This window comes from Eucalyptus grandis, chromosome 5, assembly GCF_016545825.1.
Source record: "Eucalyptus grandis isolate ANBG69807.140 chromosome 5, ASM1654582v1, whole genome shotgun sequence".
NCBI lineage: Eukaryota > Viridiplantae > Streptophyta > Magnoliopsida > Myrtales > Myrtaceae > Eucalyptus > Eucalyptus grandis.
In genome coordinates, this window is record NC_052616.1 from 1,991,676 (window position 1) to 2,009,895 (window position 18,220).

At 38.5% G+C, this 18,220-nt stretch overlaps 2 protein-coding genes across 3 annotated transcripts; one reads left to right on the plus strand and one right to left on the minus strand.

The window, feature by feature from the left end:
• Positions 1–571: 571 nt before the first annotated feature.
• On the minus strand, positions 572–5,340 carry LOC120293521 (protein IWS1 homolog 1-like). Its single transcript, XM_039313100.1, has 11 exons — positions 4,985–5,340; positions 4,354–4,885; positions 3,665–3,784; positions 3,249–3,451; positions 3,021–3,150; positions 2,853–2,915; positions 2,680–2,757; positions 1,840–1,931; positions 1,621–1,686; positions 1,412–1,538; positions 572–986 (listed from the first exon to the last, which is right to left on the minus strand). The coding sequence occupies exons 2-11, from the start codon at positions 4,855–4,857 to the stop codon at positions 888–890; spliced, it is 1,482 nt and encodes a 493-aa protein (XP_039169034.1). The 5' UTR covers positions 4,858–4,885; positions 4,985–5,340; the 3' UTR covers positions 572–887.
• A 6,142-nt stretch (positions 5,341–11,482) lies between these two features.
• Positions 11,483–17,650, plus strand: LOC104443497 (bZIP transcription factor 16). 2 transcript variants are annotated; one of them, XM_010056947.3, is made up of 13 exons: positions 11,483–11,812; positions 12,274–12,381; positions 12,491–12,547; positions 12,639–12,713; positions 14,087–14,176; positions 14,261–14,314; positions 14,397–14,560; positions 14,951–15,005; positions 15,361–15,403; positions 15,494–15,768; positions 16,252–16,329; positions 16,420–16,545; positions 17,197–17,650. In XM_010056947.3, the coding sequence occupies exons 2-13, from the start codon at positions 12,313–12,315 to the stop codon at positions 17,305–17,307; spliced, it is 1,197 nt and encodes a 398-aa protein (XP_010055249.2). In that variant the 5' UTR covers positions 11,483–11,812; positions 12,274–12,312; the 3' UTR covers positions 17,308–17,650. The 2 variants fall into 2 exon arrangements, with proteins under 2 accessions (XP_010055249.2, XP_010055248.2); XM_010056946.3 differs by having other exon boundaries at positions 11,484–11,812; positions 12,269–12,381.
• The last annotated feature ends 570 nt before the right edge of the window (positions 17,651–18,220 follow it).

Consider the following 18,220-nt stretch of genomic DNA (forward strand, 5'->3'; position numbering starts at 1 on the left):
GCTGTATTGTGCATAATTTGATTATAAATAATCCATTTAGTTTCTCCAATCAAATCAAATGATACAAGCAATAATTTTTTTTAAAAACTTTCCAACTACCCGTTTCTCGCAAAACGAAAGGCACGAAACAAAAGGCACCGTAAACTCTCTTACAAACTAAAAGTCAACACTTTGTTGATTCAACACCGCGCAACTTAATTCCAAAGCTTGAAAAAGACCAAGAATCATCGCAGGGTAACATTTGCTTCAACCCTCAGGTCAAGAAAATACAAAAGAAACCGAAACCCCGGCCTCAAATTCGCTTAGGTTTAATTGTATACCAGCGCTCCCGAGCAGGGCTACAAGCTACGAAGAACTTCAACTTTTAACATTTTTCAGAAATGATCTGAGGAGACGACATCGGAAATGACATCACAACCCATTCACGAATCGACAGTTTTTTTATAAGACGTTTCGATTTTAGTCCATAAACAACTCAGTTAAAAAAAAATGATTTTGAGCAGCTTCCTGCTTTTCCTCTGCCTTCAAGTTACGTAAGTTCATCCACGACAGGTAATGCAACGACCAAAAGTTGAAAGAACTAATCTTAAATTACTCGGAGAACTTTGAGGTCCTCAAAGGCTTCATAAGAATACGAAGCATCAGATATATGCCCCAACAAAGACATCTGTCAAATGGTCAATTAAACAATACTTTCAAATCGAAGATACGATTACAAATGGATCTTTCAGTTTTGATAGTAGCTGTGCATGCATGGAAAAGACGCCGATTCCACGTACGAGAATCTGAAATCCGCTGGTGCACATCTGAATATGCCCCCTTATTGGCCCATCCATCCCGATGAACAGCGGACATTTCATCCGGATCATTTAGAGTGTGGTTGCATATCACAGATATTTCGTCATACCACGGCCTTCCACACTAAGCTTTGTAGCCTGAAGCTGCTTCTTTTTCGGTGCTTTTAACTGCTGCAACTTCTTGTTCATCTGCCACGCACGAAAATATGAGGGAACATGCTATTGTACCGGGAAGGACAACTGGGTAGCGATTTACCCAAGCAGGTGCTAAGAAAGAGATCTTCCATAACTCCAAATCTCAAGTGTAAATTCATATATAACAGATTCAGACTAAATGACAGGTTCCAGGTGGTTATGCACAGCACAGATGAAGTGAAACGACCATTGTTAAGAAAAAGACTATTAAGTATGGCATGCAGTTGCCACACTGGATAGGAAATGCAGACCGGTTGTCCCTCCAACAAACACCTGCATTTTCCTCTTCATGCACTCCTAATACATATTCATACAGTATAAGATACCCAACAGTTGCTCATTTTTCCCAGCACCAGATCTAATGAGAGTACATGACAAAAATCCTTTATTGTCCATCACAAGAATATTAGACGACTAACCTTTACTCGGCGCTGATCTTTCGTGGCTTGCTTAGTACGGGCTCTAATTTCATCTGGATCAATCTTAGATTGAGGACGCACCACGAAATCATGCTGCCTAGAGGATGACTGACCAGATCTGCGCTCTCTGCAATGAGGTCAAGCATTAAAACTGCCGACAAGGCCAGCACAAGGATCTCTAATCAGGCTAATTAGAGATTAAAATTCACCGTGAGAACACATCAGCATAAAGATCACCGTCTCTAGACTCCATCCCAGTATCTTTACCGGCAAGCCTATCCAACAATCCACCATCCAGATAAGACAGTTATCCAAGGAAACTATAAAATTCACAACAGAGGGGGGTAAAAAACCTAAAGCTCCTTATTGACAGAAAATGGACATGGTAGAAAAGCGAAGATGCAAAAGTAACGAGAATAAGAAAGTACTTCTTCACCGACGGCCTTCGATAGGAAATCCTATCATCTTCCAAGTTTCTCATATCCTCGAATCTTGTGCTCTTGTTGAATATTGGTCGACTCTGCAACCCCGTCGAATATACAAGCACAGTGTAAGAATCCTTGGAAAATACTGATGCATGATGAATTATCTTCTTAATGTGCACAATCGCCATCCTATGCATTGCTTCAAAAATCCAAGAAACTAGCCGCAACCCCACTCTATTTACCAATCATCAAGCAGATGAGCTTTAAGTTGTCTTCAAAATGAATGAGAAAATACTAAGATCGATGACAAGCAGGCGAAGCTGAGAATCATTGAGCAACCCAGAAGAATCACCAGAAGTCAAATACTGCAAAGACAGTAATGTGGCAGTAAAAAGAAATTTTAGACGAAGATGAATAAAAGAAAGTTTTAAGAAAAAAATTGAATCAACCAAAATAACATCTGCAGTAAAAACAGAACTATACAGGGTTCCAAATTGCAAAGATTCTTAAATTCATGGTTAGAAACTACGCAAGGCAGCAATGAAACAGAAGAAAAAACCAAAGCCAGAAGCAAATGTCTTTTAGATGAAGACCAATGTACCAAGGAGATCAAAAAGGTAACTTGTCTAACTCTCGGCTCCAATATATTAGAGACGAATCTTTCTAGGGTAAGCAATGCCACAAGCTCAATGATTTATCGACCGACGGCACCACTGAAGCACAACAAGGCTATTCCACGATGTAGTAATTCACTTTTAATCATGACACATAACAATGTCAAGAATTTCAAACTTGAATATTATAAGGTGTTAGGACTTAGGAGTGAGTGGATCGGTGGTTTACCCATTTATCAACCAAATCTTTAGCGAGCTTTCTGTTGGACGTAATCTCGTTATCATGTTTAGACAAAAACATTGTAACCTGCACAAGGGGGTGACTCAGTCCATATAGTACAGGTATGTACATATAATAGGAATTTTAGGACTAACTGTTGCCCTCACAAGGCAAACACTAACCTTTCCGAGGTCACTTTTCTTCAATTGCTCCCTCCTATCATACTGTTCTAAATCAATAGGATACTGCAGACAAGAAGCAGTTTTTCAAGTTCTAAAAAAGGTTTCGCGTGAAGCAACAGCTACACACTTGTTCCAGACAACAATGAAGACAAAAAAAAGTGAACATACACCAGTCAATATCTTTAAAATTTCAATACGGATATGCATATCGGGTAAGCTTCCATCAGGAAGAGGTTCGAGCCAGTTCTTTAAAAGTGTTAAGACTCCATGATCTAAGAACTCTTGCTGAAGCTCCTTCCTGCATCGACGCCAAATTTCATCATGGACAGATAAATTAAGGAGCCTAAATAGTTAGAACACAAGCAAGCAGATCAGACTAGGGTGATAATAGCTTACTTAGAGAGAACATCTGTCAATTCAGACAACTTGTTGAGCTTATTGATAGCAGGTTTTCCCTGCCGGTTAAGTTCTGCATCTTCCTCAGCTGTGACCTCAAGCTTACGTATGATTTTCTTGACCAGCAGAGCAATTTCTGCAGGACTCTTCTCATTCTTTTTGAAAAGTTCCTTGATGTCGTCATCCACCTCACCCTCCTCTGCCTAGCAAATTAAAGGCAATACCGAACAGTGAGGATGAAGCTCAACCCTTTTTTTTCTTATCAGTAATGATGAAGCTCAATCAATGATGGGTAGCAATTTGCAAATGAAACAGGAAAGAAACCATAGGTATGCATCCAGTTGACATTAACACTGGCATAACCCTGCCCTGAAAGAATTGACTGGTACAAATCTAATCATGAACTGAATACTGACCTGAGGAGCATCACTAGGAGAAGCTGGTTCATTATCCATGTAATACCTTTGCGCAGGATCAACACCACTATCATCTATAAAATTATCATCGTGCACAGTCCTAACACCATCTTGATCATCCTGTCACAGGAAATAGACATGTAACAAGGCTTCAAAAATTAAAGCAACCAAGAATGCTTGAACAAAATAACCAATTCCAGGCAACAAAGGAACTTGAGCATGTTGCCTTGAAGGTTCTAGAGCATGAGCAAACAAAGAATTCCTGAGTACATTGACAACCAAAAGCCCGAATACCAAACCAGAAACAACCAAGGCCATGGAATTCCCAAATTTGTCTATGGACTAATGGAAACAGTAGACATTGATAACCAAAAGCCAAAACACCAAACAAGAAACAAACAAGCGCGTGGAATTCCTCGACATCGACTCACGGAACCAGCAGGCTGAATATCGTACATTAGTAACATCAGTTCAAGAGAAAAAGAAAAAGAAAACATAAATTTTAACGGCCAAACATCAAATCTAATCGCTTCAGATGAACCAATATCCAAACTTTTTCCCCCGAAAATCAGAACGCAAGCAAAGCTACCTCAAAAGCACTGAACAGCCAGGGATCGATGATTAACATACAAAACCAGTCCCGAAGCACCTACATCAATCAGCAGCACAAGGGGGAACTGATGAAATACCTCAGAATCGCCGCCGGCGATGGTCTCCCACATCTCCTTAACTTCCCCGTCATGATCCCTAGAACTTCTTCCCGGATAAATCGCGCCCTTCTTCGGAATCCCCGACTTCGTCCCGTGCTTCTTCTCCCCCTTGTGCCTCTTCTCCTTCTTCCCACTGCTACCTTCCTTCCCACTCTTCCTCTTCAACCTCCTCTCCTCCGAGCTTTCCCCCGCAAAGTCCCCAGCTCCTCCGCCTAGAAAACCCTCGTCATCGTCCGCGAAGTCATCCAGGCCCAAGTCGCTGGCCTTACTGCCCCCGGCGCCTTTCTTAACCAACCTCTTCCTAGGCCTCGACTTCGACTCGGACTGATCCCGGTCGTACACGGGCGTCTGCGACCGGTCGCGGCCGGTCTTCCAGTCGTCCCCTCCGACGTCGTCCTCGAGGCCGTCGTCGAGGAAGTGATCGTGCAGCTGCCGCGGCGCGGGCGACTGCTCCCGATCCGACGGCATGTCGTCGAAGTCCATCAAGGGCTCGCCATCCTCGTCCCGGTACCTGGAACAAGAAACCCACAACGAATCCCCCGATTACCCACTGAAATTGCCAGAGAAACAGGAAGAAAAAAAAGAAAACAATTAGGGTTCGGAACCGTACGGATCGTCTTCCTAGCCCATGCTGGCGACGGGTATCGGCGATTCAGCTGGATTCAAAGGAGTAATCAAGAGGCGGCGGCGTATGGATCGTGCAGAGGCGGATTCGACAGGCTCCGATCGGATTCGATTCGACTGAATATCGCGACGGAGGCCGCTCCAGCTTCGCGACGACGAGACGGAGACTTCTGGTCGGATTTGCTTTCCTCGTTCATCTACGCGGTGTTTCGCGAGAAATCTCCTTCAAATATCACTGCCAGCCCCTCTTGCGAATTACGCTGGGTTAAATTTTCTAATGGGTTTGTGAATTTGAAAAAATTATCTTTTAGCATTCGAGAAATAATTTTAGAGGAAACTCATCTAAAAGCTTTCCCAGAAAGAAAAGAGAAGAAAGAAGTATAAAGCTGCCCGAAATATTCGGTCATTTCCCTATCCAAATGTTAAAAAAATACAAATTATTGAGTATTAGAATGTCTCCTATTTATGACTAGGATTTGACTCATGAGTTTTTGGAGAATACGGATTAACTTACTTTTTTTAAGTGCGTTCTTATGTATAATTTGTAAATCTTTTTATAAACGTAAAGTGATTTGTGGGGTTGGTTCAATTTTTTATATAGGCTTTCAACCTCTAAAACCTTTAAGAAAAATGCTGAAAGGTTTGGGAAATATTTTGAATATTGAAAACCCAATACTACTTACACCCAGTATTCTGAAATAGTATTTACGAAATGTTAATTAAGATTAAAATATTTTTTTCTTCCAAAACTGCCATCATCAATTTTTAGTTTTTCGATTTAATACCTCCTTGTGACTCTTCATTTTCGCAGAAAGGCAATCAGTGAAGCCCGATCTCGCCTGGGTCACGCGCCGATAGCTGCAGCAGGAGTCAAATCTGGCGGTTGTAGCCCTTTGTCAGCTCCAGTGAAGAGCTTGAGTTTTTTTAATAAAAAAAATATAGTCAAAACCCATTATAAAAAAAATATTACTTAAACCCAAAATCCATTCGAAAATAGTTTTTATCAAACGCTATTTGTATTTCTCCAAAGAGATTTTGGGTACTAGTATTTGCATTAAACCCAAAGTCTATTTGCGAAGTTAAACCAAATTCACCCTGATAAAAGTATAACCGTATAGTCAAATTCCACTAGTAATAAAAGAAAAGATCAAAATTTTCAATTAATTTAGTGTGGGAACGTAATATCCAAAAATTTAAAAAGTTTCATGAATTATTTTCAGAGAGAAAAACACAAAGTTTGGAATTAGTTTTCCACACACGACATTCCATGCAAAGTTTCAAGATCATTTGAATTCAAAAAGTGTGTCCCGACTATTTTTCTTACTTTCTTTAATCCCAATCGAGCATATTTCGATCTTTTTTCTTTCATCCCTTGAGACTTTTACAATACATGAATGTTGACGTGTGAATTCATGTATGAAATTTTTATACCTCTTTTGATTTGGAATAATGTTTTAAATATGGTGGAAATAATGAAACATTTTTTGCATCTTATGAGTATGAACAAGCAAAGCCTTAAATTTTACCAAAAAAAAAAAACAAGCAAAGCCTTAAATTCCCAAGGATGCCGAGGGAAGGCCGTTATTGTCGCATAATTCACAATAATGATCTCTTCTCCCATGGTAAAAAAAGTCCTAATCAAATACTAACTCAATTCTAAATTTTTAATTTGATCGACTTAGTTACATTTTAGTAATATAATATTTTCAATCAATTTTGACCGGTGATTGCTAATGTAGATGTTGGCCTTTCTACGTGGAACAATCATGGGCCAATGCCAACATCAACATTTTTTACAACTTTCTAAAGTTTTTTACTTTTTAAAAATTATAAAAAAAAATTTTCATCTCAAGTCGAGCCACAGTGAAAAAAAAAAAGTATAGAAAATTTATAAAAATTATAAAAAATTATACATGTAAGTATCAACCATTCCACGTAAAGTTGTTAGTGTCCACATTAGTGATTATTGGTCAAAATGATCAGAAGGATTATGTTAGCAATCATATTAGTGTCCACATTAGTGATTGTCGGTCGAAATAGTTGAAAGAATTACATTGGTAAATCGTCAAAATAAAAATTTAAAATTAAATGAACATTCGGAAAAATAGGTTCAAAATTTTTTTAGTATTTTTCTTGACTACCCAAAATCACAAGAAATATTATTGTAATCAAAAGAGCGATGACGTAGCATAATCGGCTGATTATTATTGTCCATGCACCATGAATCTTGTATTACTTGGCATGTGTTTTGTGATGCTCTTATTTTAAAGGGGTTAATACCCTAAAAAATCTCAAATTGGTACACCTGTGACAAATTTACCACAAACTATTTTTTTGACCACCAAAAACCCCAAATTGATACATATGTGACAAATCTACCATCCGTTAGCTTCCGTTCAATTTTTCCGTTAATTTTGCTAACGTGGTTGCTGACGTGGCAAGCCATGTGAAAATTCATAAGTTTAATACCATTAAAAACCCCAAACTAGTATATTTATGACAAATTTACCCCAAACCTGGTATATTTATGACAAATTTACCCCAAGCTGATATATTTACGACAAATTTACTCTAATTAATTTTCGATCATAAAAACCTAAATTGGTAGACGTGCGGCACATTTACCATCTTTCAATTTTCCCAAATTTGACTGAGTTGTGATGTATAATCAATTTTATTTTCCGGATTACTCTAACATTGCCTCCATATCATTAATACTTAATTTTTTTTCTTTTTATTGGAATCATTATTAGAGAATATTCAAATACTACCAAATGTGCACTTCATTCTTGTGCCGAGAGGATGCCCATTAACTAAAAGATGGACAGATCGCTTGCGCACATATACAAAAGAAGTGCACATATTGTGATTGCTTCACTCGTTTTTTGTTTGTGACAAACTTGGCTTTATGTTTATATGTCTCAGCCCCACATGGTTTACTACTTGTCCGCAATCTGTTTGTACGCTTACATATCACTCTTACTTTGCTGGTCCTTATTAGCGTTATGTAGTCTTTCCTACCTTGAATCGTAAGTGTCAAAATTTTAATATGGAACTTGCATGTGAATGGTATGAGTGACTCGTACATCACATGCTCGTTGAAATGCCGGAACCAAAATCACTTATGTTTGTCGTTAATTTCAGGTGTGCTTTGAGTGTGATTCTTTGTATTTGTGCACAAGCAATCTGTCCATCTTTTAGTTAATGGGCATCTTCCCAGCACAAGAATGAAGTGCACATTTGGTAGCCTTTGAATAGTTTTATAATAATGATTCCAATAAAAAAAAATCAAGTATTAATGATATGAAGGCAATGTTGGAGTAATCCGGAAAATAAAATTGATTGGACATCACAACTCAGTCAAATTTGGGAAAATTGAAAGATGGTAAATGTGCCGCTAGTGTACCAATTTAGGTTTTTTATGATAAAAAAACTTAATTTAGAGTAAATTTGTCGTAAATATATCAGCTTTTGGTAAATTTGTCATAAATATATCAGTTTGAGGTAAATTTATCATAAATATACCAATTTTGGGTTTTTAATGGTATTAAACTTATGAATTTCCACATGACTTGCCACGTTAGCAACCACGTCAGCAAAATTAACGGAAAAATCGAACGGAAGCTAATGGAGGGTAGATCTGTCACATATGTACCAGTTGGGGTTTTTGTGGTCAAAAAAATAGTTTGGGGTAAATTTGACACAGGTGTACCAGTTTGGGGTTTTTTAAGATATTAACCCTATTTTAAAGTGACTTGTTATATCATGTGCAATAAAATAACGTTTGAAAAATTTCAAATAAGAGCAAAAAATGCATGATTTTCTCAAATAATGATAAGAAATGAATCTTATTTCAAATAAAAATTTAAAGTGCCGTCATTTTTTCAAATGACCTAAACTTGATATTATTTCAAATAAGGGTTTGGAGTAGTTATATTAGTTTGAAAAAATGCTTTGACCTCACCAATTGCGGAGGGCATTTTTGTCTTTTAATTTTTTATATATTTTTCTCTTTTTTTCCCTTTTCTATTCCCCCCCCCAAAAAAAGCAAATTCATGGAAAAAGAAAACGGATAAAACTTAAAAAGGAAAACTGGACAAGCCATTTGCCCATAGCGATCGCCCCCATTGCTAGTAGATTGGCAACGATGGTTTGGCAAGCCCTCTTTTGATTCTAGCAAGGGCCTACTCGACCTTGCCTTTGGTATGCGAGGGTCCGTGAGGGTCGTGAACCCTCGCTAAGGCATCAACAGCCAACCATCACCGCCTCCCCATCAGTGATAGGGCGGTGGACATAGGTGGGAAGGGCTAGCCTCGTATTTCTTTTTTTTTAAGTCATCAAAACTTTAATTTTATTTAACCAAAATTTATGTTAAAATTGTTTTTGGATGAAAATGCCCTCAATCGATTGGAATTTTTAGTTGGACGATGATGTTAGGCCCTTATTTGCAATAACCATAGCTATTTTAGACTCTTATTTGAGATTGATATGGCAATTCTAAGCCCTATTTGAAACAATGTTTACTTCAAGCCATTATTTGAGAAAATGAGAATTTCATACCTTTATATGGAATTTTCCTAATAACTTTTATAGTGAAATCATTGGGTAACAAAATAGCTACGTGAAACCATTCCCAACTAGGTATAAGCATGATCTGGATGGGCAATTCTTGCCATAGAACTGGGAACCACTCATACAAAGCCGATTTCAAAAAATTGGAGCTGGGAAACACCTATTGGCTCCATGGACCCACCTAAAAACTGGACCGCCAGTTTGATCAAGCTTCTTGCACTCAATGCAACATTTTTTAACAAACCAAGTAAAGCAAAAAAAAAAAAAAAAACAAACCAAGTAAAGCAAAAAAAACAAAATACTTCCTTATTTTTAGTTATGAAATCAGTAAACAGATTTGATTCATATTAAAAATCGAGAGCTAAGCTGTAAGCGTTGAGCTTGAGATAGAAAGACAATTTAAATGAGGTAAGAATGAGATGAGACAACCACTTAGTCAACGGGTATTAAACTTTAGAGATTTAAGGGTTTTAATTTTTCTTAATTTGTTTGTTCAGAAATTTTTCTCAAGAATTAGATATATATTATTGATTTGGTTTCGGTGAGCGAGTCCACATCTACAATTGGGAACCGGCGATTTGAGTAGTTATCGGTTTTTTTGTACACCTCAGGAAGGGAAAAAAAGATATGCAAATAATTATGTGTCAAGCATATAAAACCGATGCTCATCATGTTTTTTTTTTTTTTTTTTTGGTCTGTGATGCTCATCATGTTACAACTCACTTACATTGCAATTTGCAATGAACAAATTAACCACAATTAATAAATTAATACTCAAAGCCACCATTCAATCCCAAATTGACCAATCTCACAAATTACCTATTGCGAAATATAAACTAATATTTTTCAATCTTTTCAATTGTAGATCATCCGTGTATTTTTTTTTTCCGAATAATTCCATCACCAGGACTTACTATTAGATTCATCATTGATGCAAAGCATATTTTGGATATCTACCTTTTTACCGATATGCGAAATAGTCAAATTATAAAACAAATCCCAACAATACACGTCGCTTACCCTACTCGAAAGTGTTTGATAATAATCCTTATTTTCAACAAGACCTTAAAAAAAGAGAAAATTCTAAATAAGGACATTAAGTGCTATGATTTTCTCAAATGAAAGCATGAAATAGACCCTGATTTAAATAAAAGTCCGAAGCATCCATATTGGTCATAGAGAAGGGTTTGAACTCGCCGATTGTGATGGCCAATTTCATCTTTCTAAATTTTGTAATTTTTTCTTTATTTTTTCCATTTTTTTAATTTTTCATAAAAAACAAAAAAAACTTTTAAAAAAGGAAAACACAAGCGAGAGGGCTCGCCCCATCGTCGATGGGGCAATAGTGATGGCCGGTGAGGTTGCTGGTGCTTGAGCTAGGGTCGCTGGCCCTCACCCAGTGTCCCCTCCCGCATGTGTTTTTCTTTTTTCTTTTCAAGTTTTATTTTGAAAATTTTTTCTAATCTAATTCAATTTAAATTTAACTTATGTTTAGATAAAAATATCTCCGATTGATTGTATCATTTTGTCGATCGATGAGCCCGTAAAATTAGGTTCTTATTTGAAATAATTATAATTATTTTAAGTCATTATTTGAAATTAATATGATTACTTTCTCTTATTTATTTGAAATAATATTTACTATATATCTTTATTTGAGGAAATGAGAATACTTTATATCTTTATTTGAAATTTTCTTAAAAAAAAGGGCGTGTAAAGGAAAAAAAATAGAAAACGAGACGGCTGGCCGTTACTGTCGTTAACTTTGGCGTTTCCGTCGACGGGGATAACAGTTTGCTGCGATGGGGAGCACACGTGGAGAAAACGAGGGTCGTGTTTGACTAGAAGAGGAAGGAAGAAGCAGCGCAGGGACAACATGGGAATTCGAGATTCCCACCGGGTGCAAAACCGGCATAGAATTTCCCCAAGCAGGACAGCAGAACCGTACGTCCCCCCATAGAATCCACCTCCGTGAACCCCCAAATGCTCTTAACCCCAAGGGACGCCCAAACCCTAATTGCCCTTTTTTGATCCCGTCCTTCCCCCAATTCGCCCCCTTTTCGCCTCGAATTATCCGAACGCCCCCCCAATTTCCCGTACCCTCCGCCGGAATCCCGCCGGGCTCGAGCTGATTCCGCGGCCTCGGCGGCCGAGCTGCTCCCTTGCGAATTTCGCTTGATCGATTCGCGATCACTCCTCCATCAGTGAAGCAGAGGGGCATTTCTTGGCGTTCTTTCGATCGGTGAGTCGATTTCCGTGCTCACCCGTTGGTGTGCGGATTGCGTTTGAAGTCTGCGTTCGGAATGTTGCGTTTCGGGGCGCGGAGTTTGCCCATTTTCGGTCTCTATTGCGCTGCATGCGCATCTCTCTAATCTCTTTATCCGGGCTTGTAGCCGCGTGTTGATTTTCGAAGTTTCAATTGCTGGAATAACGGGTGAGCGGCAACGGAATCGGAAGTTTGGAGTTTTGGGGTTGTCGATTGTTTAGGATTTAAACGAGAGAGCTAAGTTTGTTTTTTTTTTTTTATCAGCTGGAAGCTAATGCAGCCGATTTGGTTTATTGGTGATAACTCTTTTAATTTGCATTTAGTGCAATCTCGAGATATTGGGCTTCTGAAATTGTTGGTTGAAGTTTGCGTTTTTAAAGACGGTGCTCATTTGCTGGGTATGTAGTAACTTGCAATGTTGGATGCTTTTAGAACAGGATGCTTTGAGGAATTTGTGGAGTGAGCGGGGTAGAAACATGGGTAGCAGTGAGACTGAAAAATCTGCAAAGGAGAAAGAGACGAAGGGGCCACCTCCTACTACCCTGGTACACTTTCGCTTTATCTGCTCAGTTTATCAGTTTTATTGAGGTTTTCCTCTAAAAGTGAAACTTTTGAATTGAGTTTGCATTTTCGCCTTTGGTTTTTAATGTTCAGGAGCAATCATCAACCGCTAGTGCCAACCCAGTTACTCCAGATTGGTCTGGTTTTCAGGTGTACTTGCGGGAAACTGTTGCCAATTAGTGTAATTTGATACCCATAGGTGGATTTCCGAATTCTCACATGATTGTTGTCTGTCAAACAGGCATATTCTCCTATTCCTCCACATGGGTTTTTGGCATCAAGTCCCCATGCTCAACCATATATGTGGGGCGTTCAGGTTTGTCAAATTCATGCTACTTATGCTTCTAAAAATTTTAAGTTGTGATAGACCCCACTACTTGGCAATATTGTTCTAGGGACTTCATCTTTCATTAGAATTCACAGAGTTGGTGCCCAATATGATCTAATACTCAGATTTGCATAAATTTCGTTATTCTGCAATTCAGTAAAGTAAATTGGCTCATTAGTTAAGGCATTTAAAGTCATTTTGACTTTTAATATGAGATACATAGTAGGTACTTTAAGTGTTATGTTAAGATATAAAATATAATCCACTCCAGCCTTTAACAGAAGCTTTTAAAATTAAATTGTAGGATACTCAATTTTATCCTAATATGGGAGTGCAAGATCTCTATTATGCCAATTTATAGGATTCTCTTCTTTATATGTATTGGCGCAGTGTCTCAACTATTGTTTTACCCACATGTATCAGGCTTGCGTATTTTACTTCATTATCCTTTTAACAGCATATGTGCTTTTTTTTTTTTTTTTTTTTTTGGGGGGGGTTGTTAGATACAAAGTACAATTTTCATTGTTCTCTAACAACTTAAGCTTTTAGGTAAACGCTTACACACTTAACTTTGACAGTTAGAAAATGAAGAATATGGCATCCTTTTGGGCACTTATCTATTTGTACCGATAAATAGTGATAACAGTTTTGCACTTGGTCTTCAAGAGAGCTTTACTTGAAAATCTCCCCATGCGATTATGTCTGTTGTCACAAATGGAAGATGGCTTGTTTCGCTAAGTTCTCTAAGCCACAGATTACATTATACATCATGAAATAGTTGGGCTGTAATTGGCTGGTTATAGTCAGTACATGATAATCTTTGTCTAATCTCATAGGAGGGGCCAGAATATTTGAATATATTTAGCAAACTTATAGTCAAAATGCTTGGTGGAACTGAAAATTACAAGGAAGAGACGGTTTTATTGATGGTTTGTAAGGAGAGGTGTAGTTGATGGATTTTGGAAGTGGTGACTCATTCTCTCTTTTGACATGCATTCAATTTGTTGTTCAGTGTGTCATATACTTTGGGTGTCTTGTCTAGAACTAGAGTTAATAGCAGTTGTTTTGCCAATGGAATGCGATTCATATGAATTTGGTAACTGTTTGAAGTTCTCCATGCTTTAGTTGGACATTTTTGATTTTCAGCCCTTGTCTCCGTTTATGTGCTTCTGACCCACAGACTAGATGCTAGATGAGGCTTATTTCATTGCTTTGGTGTTGTCTCAGCTGACATGCATGCACTAATAATCCTCACAGTGTAGTCTTGTAGATGTTCTTTTTTTAATACTTTGGTCCTTTATTCAAGCCCAATACATTGTTTAATGTTGTTATTAGAGCCCTAACATTAGCCCTTGATGCAGCATATTATGCCTCCTTACGGCACCCCTCCGCATCCCTACGTTGCAATGTATCCCCATGGTGGCATATATGCGCACCCATCTATGCCCCCGGTACTTTCACATCCATTACTCTGCATATGTTATCTTCATCGAGCTCTAGTGCCACTGACTACAATCCCCTATCTTATTCAACAGGGATCTTATCCTTTTAGTCCCTTTGCCATGCCTTCTCCAAATGGGATTGCTGAGGTTTCCATGAGTTTCCTGGACAATTTCTTGCTAACTATCTGTCACTTTGGAAGTCTCAACTCACGATCACGCATGTTTGCAGGGAAGTACAACTGGGGAAGCTGATGGTAAGCCGACTGAAGTGAAAGAAAAATTGCCTATCAAAAGATCGAAAGGAAGCCTGGGGAGTCTGAGTATGATTACAGGAAAAAACAATGAGCTTGCCAAAACATCTGGAGCATCTGCTAATGGTGCTTATTCAAAAAGGTAGAGTGCCCTTTGTAGTTATCATATGCATACGGTAATGTCAGCAAGGATGACTAAAGGCTTCTCCTTTTGTGAGGTTGCTTTCCTTTTTAAGTTGTAAATTATGAAGATATCTGACTTGAAAAGCTTTGTTGAATTATTTGGAGAAGATTGACTTTTATCTCCCATTATCATGAAGATCTCTGTTTTGTTATATGTTCACGGTAGTATGTAGTGAATGGATGTGGTGCAGAGTGTTATGGCATACCTATCAGAATGTGGTTTCTTTCTAGATTTTTTTCACTGTGGTTTATTGATGGCATGAGTTTAATCGTTTCTGTATTTACCTGACATGAATGTTGCACCATTTTGTTTGGAAACACTTCTGCTGATATTGGACTTTATATGCAGTGCTGAGAGTGGAAGTGAAGGTTCAAGTGAAGGAAGCGATGATAATTCTCAGAACGTGAGTGCCATGATCATTTTTGCTCCCCAAGGGATTTTATCTAACTATAGGAAATTTACAATTAGGCATCCATCAGCAATGTCCATTGGTGCATACTTGATGAATTAGTAATTACTGTCCAGTTAGTTTGTTGTGATCAGTTGTAACATATGAGTTTTGCACTGCTCCAGCCAAATGGATTGCATAAGCTGAGGTATGACATCTTGGACATAGGAACACAAATAATAAGCGGACAAGCCCCTCCTTTTCTAACACTCTTTCTGTAGAAGGAGCTTCAGCTGTCACACTCCCAATTGTTAGATTGGCTATGTTTCTCTCTCGGTTGATAGTTGAATCCACACGACAATTTTTGCAGGACTCCCAACAGAAATCAGGAGGCAGACAAGACTCCTTGGAAGGTTTAGTGCTTGAGAATTGATGATACTGTTGCACATTTTTAATCTGTGAGCATGGATATTAATTGAAGTTTTGTGATATCTTTTATGCAGATGTATCTCAAAATGGCAATGCTGAACATGGTTCTCAAAATGGAGGATCAAATACTCCACATGGAACAGTGAACCAATCAGTGGCATTGGTGCCAATCGCTGCTGCTGGGCCAGCAGGTGTTCCTGGTCCCACTACAAATTTGAATATTGGAATGGATTACTGGGGTACTCCTGCTATCCCTGCAATTCGTGGGAAGGTTCCTTCTACCCCAGTTGCAGGAGGAATGGTCACTCCTGGGTCAAGAGAAAGTGTTCAGTCTCAGATGTGGCTACAGGTTACCTCAAAATTTTGATTAAGACTTGTGGCTCTCCATTTTGTGTATTTGTGACAATAGTTGCCTGGTTAAAACGGCCAAGTATATTACTTGGCCTTTTCTTTTTCTATGGCATCAACAATTTAGCTTCAGTTCTAGACATTAGAATTGTATTCAAAATGAATCCGGTCTTTTTGTTCAATAGGGTACAAGAAGCTTGGACATAAGGTTTTTGCAGTTATGAGGGGCTCCCGTTGCTTTCTTAATGCTGATTGCATTTGCTTGCATGGGCACTGATGCTTGCAGATTTTCTTATTGGCATTTGTTTTTTTGTGTAAATTATATCGGTGTAGTTGGTACTCATGGGGTTTAAAAGCACATTTTTTTTCTTTAGGACATTAATATGTAGCTGCAGAGATATCTTATAGAGCTATTGCATTTTAACTCCATGTGCTTCATCGATTTCTCAAAAAAAAGTATCTGCACCTTTTATGTTGGTTTTAGGATGAAAGAGAAATTAAACGGCAGAGAAGGAAGCAGTCAAACCGAGAGTCTGCTCGGCGATCTCGGCTTCGGAAGCAGGTAATTGCAATGGTCTCAAAATCAATTCTTGTTGAGGTACATGCACCATTACAGCAATGAAGTTTGTTATAATAATTTGCATTGAGCCAGGCTGAATGTGACGAGCTTGCACACCGTGCTGATGCTTTAAAAGACGAAAATGCCTCTCTAAGAGCTGAAGTGAGCCGCATCAGGAGTGAGTACGAGCAGCTTCTTGCAGAGAATGCTTCTCTGAAGGTGATATAAAAGATGCTTCTCTTGTTTCTCTTCCTCTTTTGTTGCCCAGTATGTCCTCCAGTAGCTTAGTCACTTTGGTAACGTTTGTTCCGAGAATAAAAATGAATAGAAACACGTTTTTACGTTTGGTAAATTTTAACTTTGTTCTTCTTTTAATTTTTAAATATTTTTATTTTATTTTTCTTTTTAAATATTTTTATTTTATTTTTCATTTTCCTTTCTTTTTATTTTTCTTTTTCAGGTTTATTAGGTGACCTGTTTAAGCTTGCCCGTCTGGCGAGGCTCGGCCTCGCCGGATCTAGGCGAGCCCGAGCTCGCCCAGCCAAGGCGAGGCTTTACATAAGATACTATTGCTACCAAACCTACCTGACTAGTGATCAATCATCCATGCAACATAACATGGTAGACATTAATTGCCCTTTTAAATGGAAGTATATATATTTTTGTTTGGGACAAACCTACCCAATTGTACGCACTAGTGCATGCACAATTTCAGATCAATGTGCACGCACACCCATAATACACAGCACGAAACCCCCCCGGGGGGGGACAGATTTATAGCCAGTTTGACCCTTAAACTCCCTATCGAACTATTAACACATTACAGCATCTGATTTGACTCCTAAAATACTTTACGCTACACTTTTGTAGGAAAGGCTGGGGGAAGTTCCCGCACATGAAGATTCAAGGTCTGAAGAAAGACATTTGAACAGTGAATCTCAGAAGACAGCAAAGACTGAACATGGCCAGAATGCTCGCTAGATTTATTGGCTACCCTGTCATGCTGGTTTCTGGAGTGTAACCTAACCAACTAGCAACAGGAAGTTCTCATTTTACGTAGTATGTAGTTCCACCGCTTATTGAAGCTGACCTTGATAGTTTTAGGATGTGTTAATTGTCTTGCCTTAATCATCTGTCAGCAAGCCTTATAGTTGAGGATGTAGGATTGGGCTTGAGCACTGTGAAAGTTTGCCTTCCACCCTTATTTTTATCTGTTGAGAAGGGTAGCAATCACACTTATGTGTACCAAGTACTGTTGATTGATGTGTAATTTAGAGAATTTAATGAGCTTGAGCATGCTGTTAACGAGCATAGAGTTCATCCATGTGCTACTCCTGTTTTACTCATTGCTTATTGGGCACTGCAATCCATTTTGAGTTTTCCCTCGCAAAGATCTGAACGTCTACTGGCCTAATTGTATTAAATGTATAGAGACACCTGATAATATTGGGATGACAGATGATTAAACATGCCCCTTCTCCACAACTGGAAAACCCAGAGATTGATTATTCGAGCTGTCTTTCAGAGACCTTATTTCATTGCTCAACGTGCATTGAAATGAACTGATCATGTAGTCCTTTGCCTTTTTGGTGTTCAGAAATTCATGCATTGGGTTTTTTAGCTGTCCGAGGGAAGTTTTTGGCGACAGCATTGTCTACAGGAGTGACAGAGTACCAAGTGCATTGGCAACGATGAACCGAGATGATCAGAAATCAGGGAGTTTTAAGGACATCGGAACCTCTCTTTCGATCAAATTACTGGGCGAGAGCAAGAAGTGTCGGAGTCTAGTAGAGCGATGACATTTTGAGCCTTTGGTTGAAAAACCGAAGTAAGAATTCTCTTTCCTTATTATCAATGGAATCATCATTTGCGACTTAGGATTCTCAGACCTGAG

What these genes read in the sequence shown, in the direction of transcription:
- LOC120293521 (XM_039313100.1), bottom strand. Translation starts at nt 4,857, where the DNA reads ATGGACTTCGACGACATGCCGTCGGATCGGGAGCAGTCGCCCGCGCCG. An exon ending in AAGATTTGGTTGATAAATGG is followed by an intron (nt 1,932 to 2,679) that starts GTAAACCACCGA and finishes ACGGGGTTGCAG; the next exon opens with AGTCGACCAATATTCAACAA. An exon ending in AAGATCAGCGCCGAGTAAAG is followed by an intron (nt 987 to 1,411) that starts GTTAGTCGTCTA and finishes CGTGCGTGGCAG; the next exon opens with ATGAACAAGAAGTTGCAGCA.
- LOC104443497 (XM_010056947.3), top strand. Translation starts at nt 12,313, where the DNA reads ATGGGTAGCAGTGAGACTGAAAAATCTGCAAAGGAGAAAGAGACGAAG. An exon ending in CGCACCCATCTATGCCCCCG is followed by an intron (nt 14,177 to 14,260) that starts GTACTTTCACAT and finishes CTTATTCAACAG; the next exon opens with GGATCTTATCCTTTTAGTCC. An exon ending in GCGATGATAATTCTCAGAAC is followed by an intron (nt 15,006 to 15,360) that starts GTGAGTGCCATG and finishes CAATTTTTGCAG; the next exon opens with GACTCCCAACAGAAATCAGG.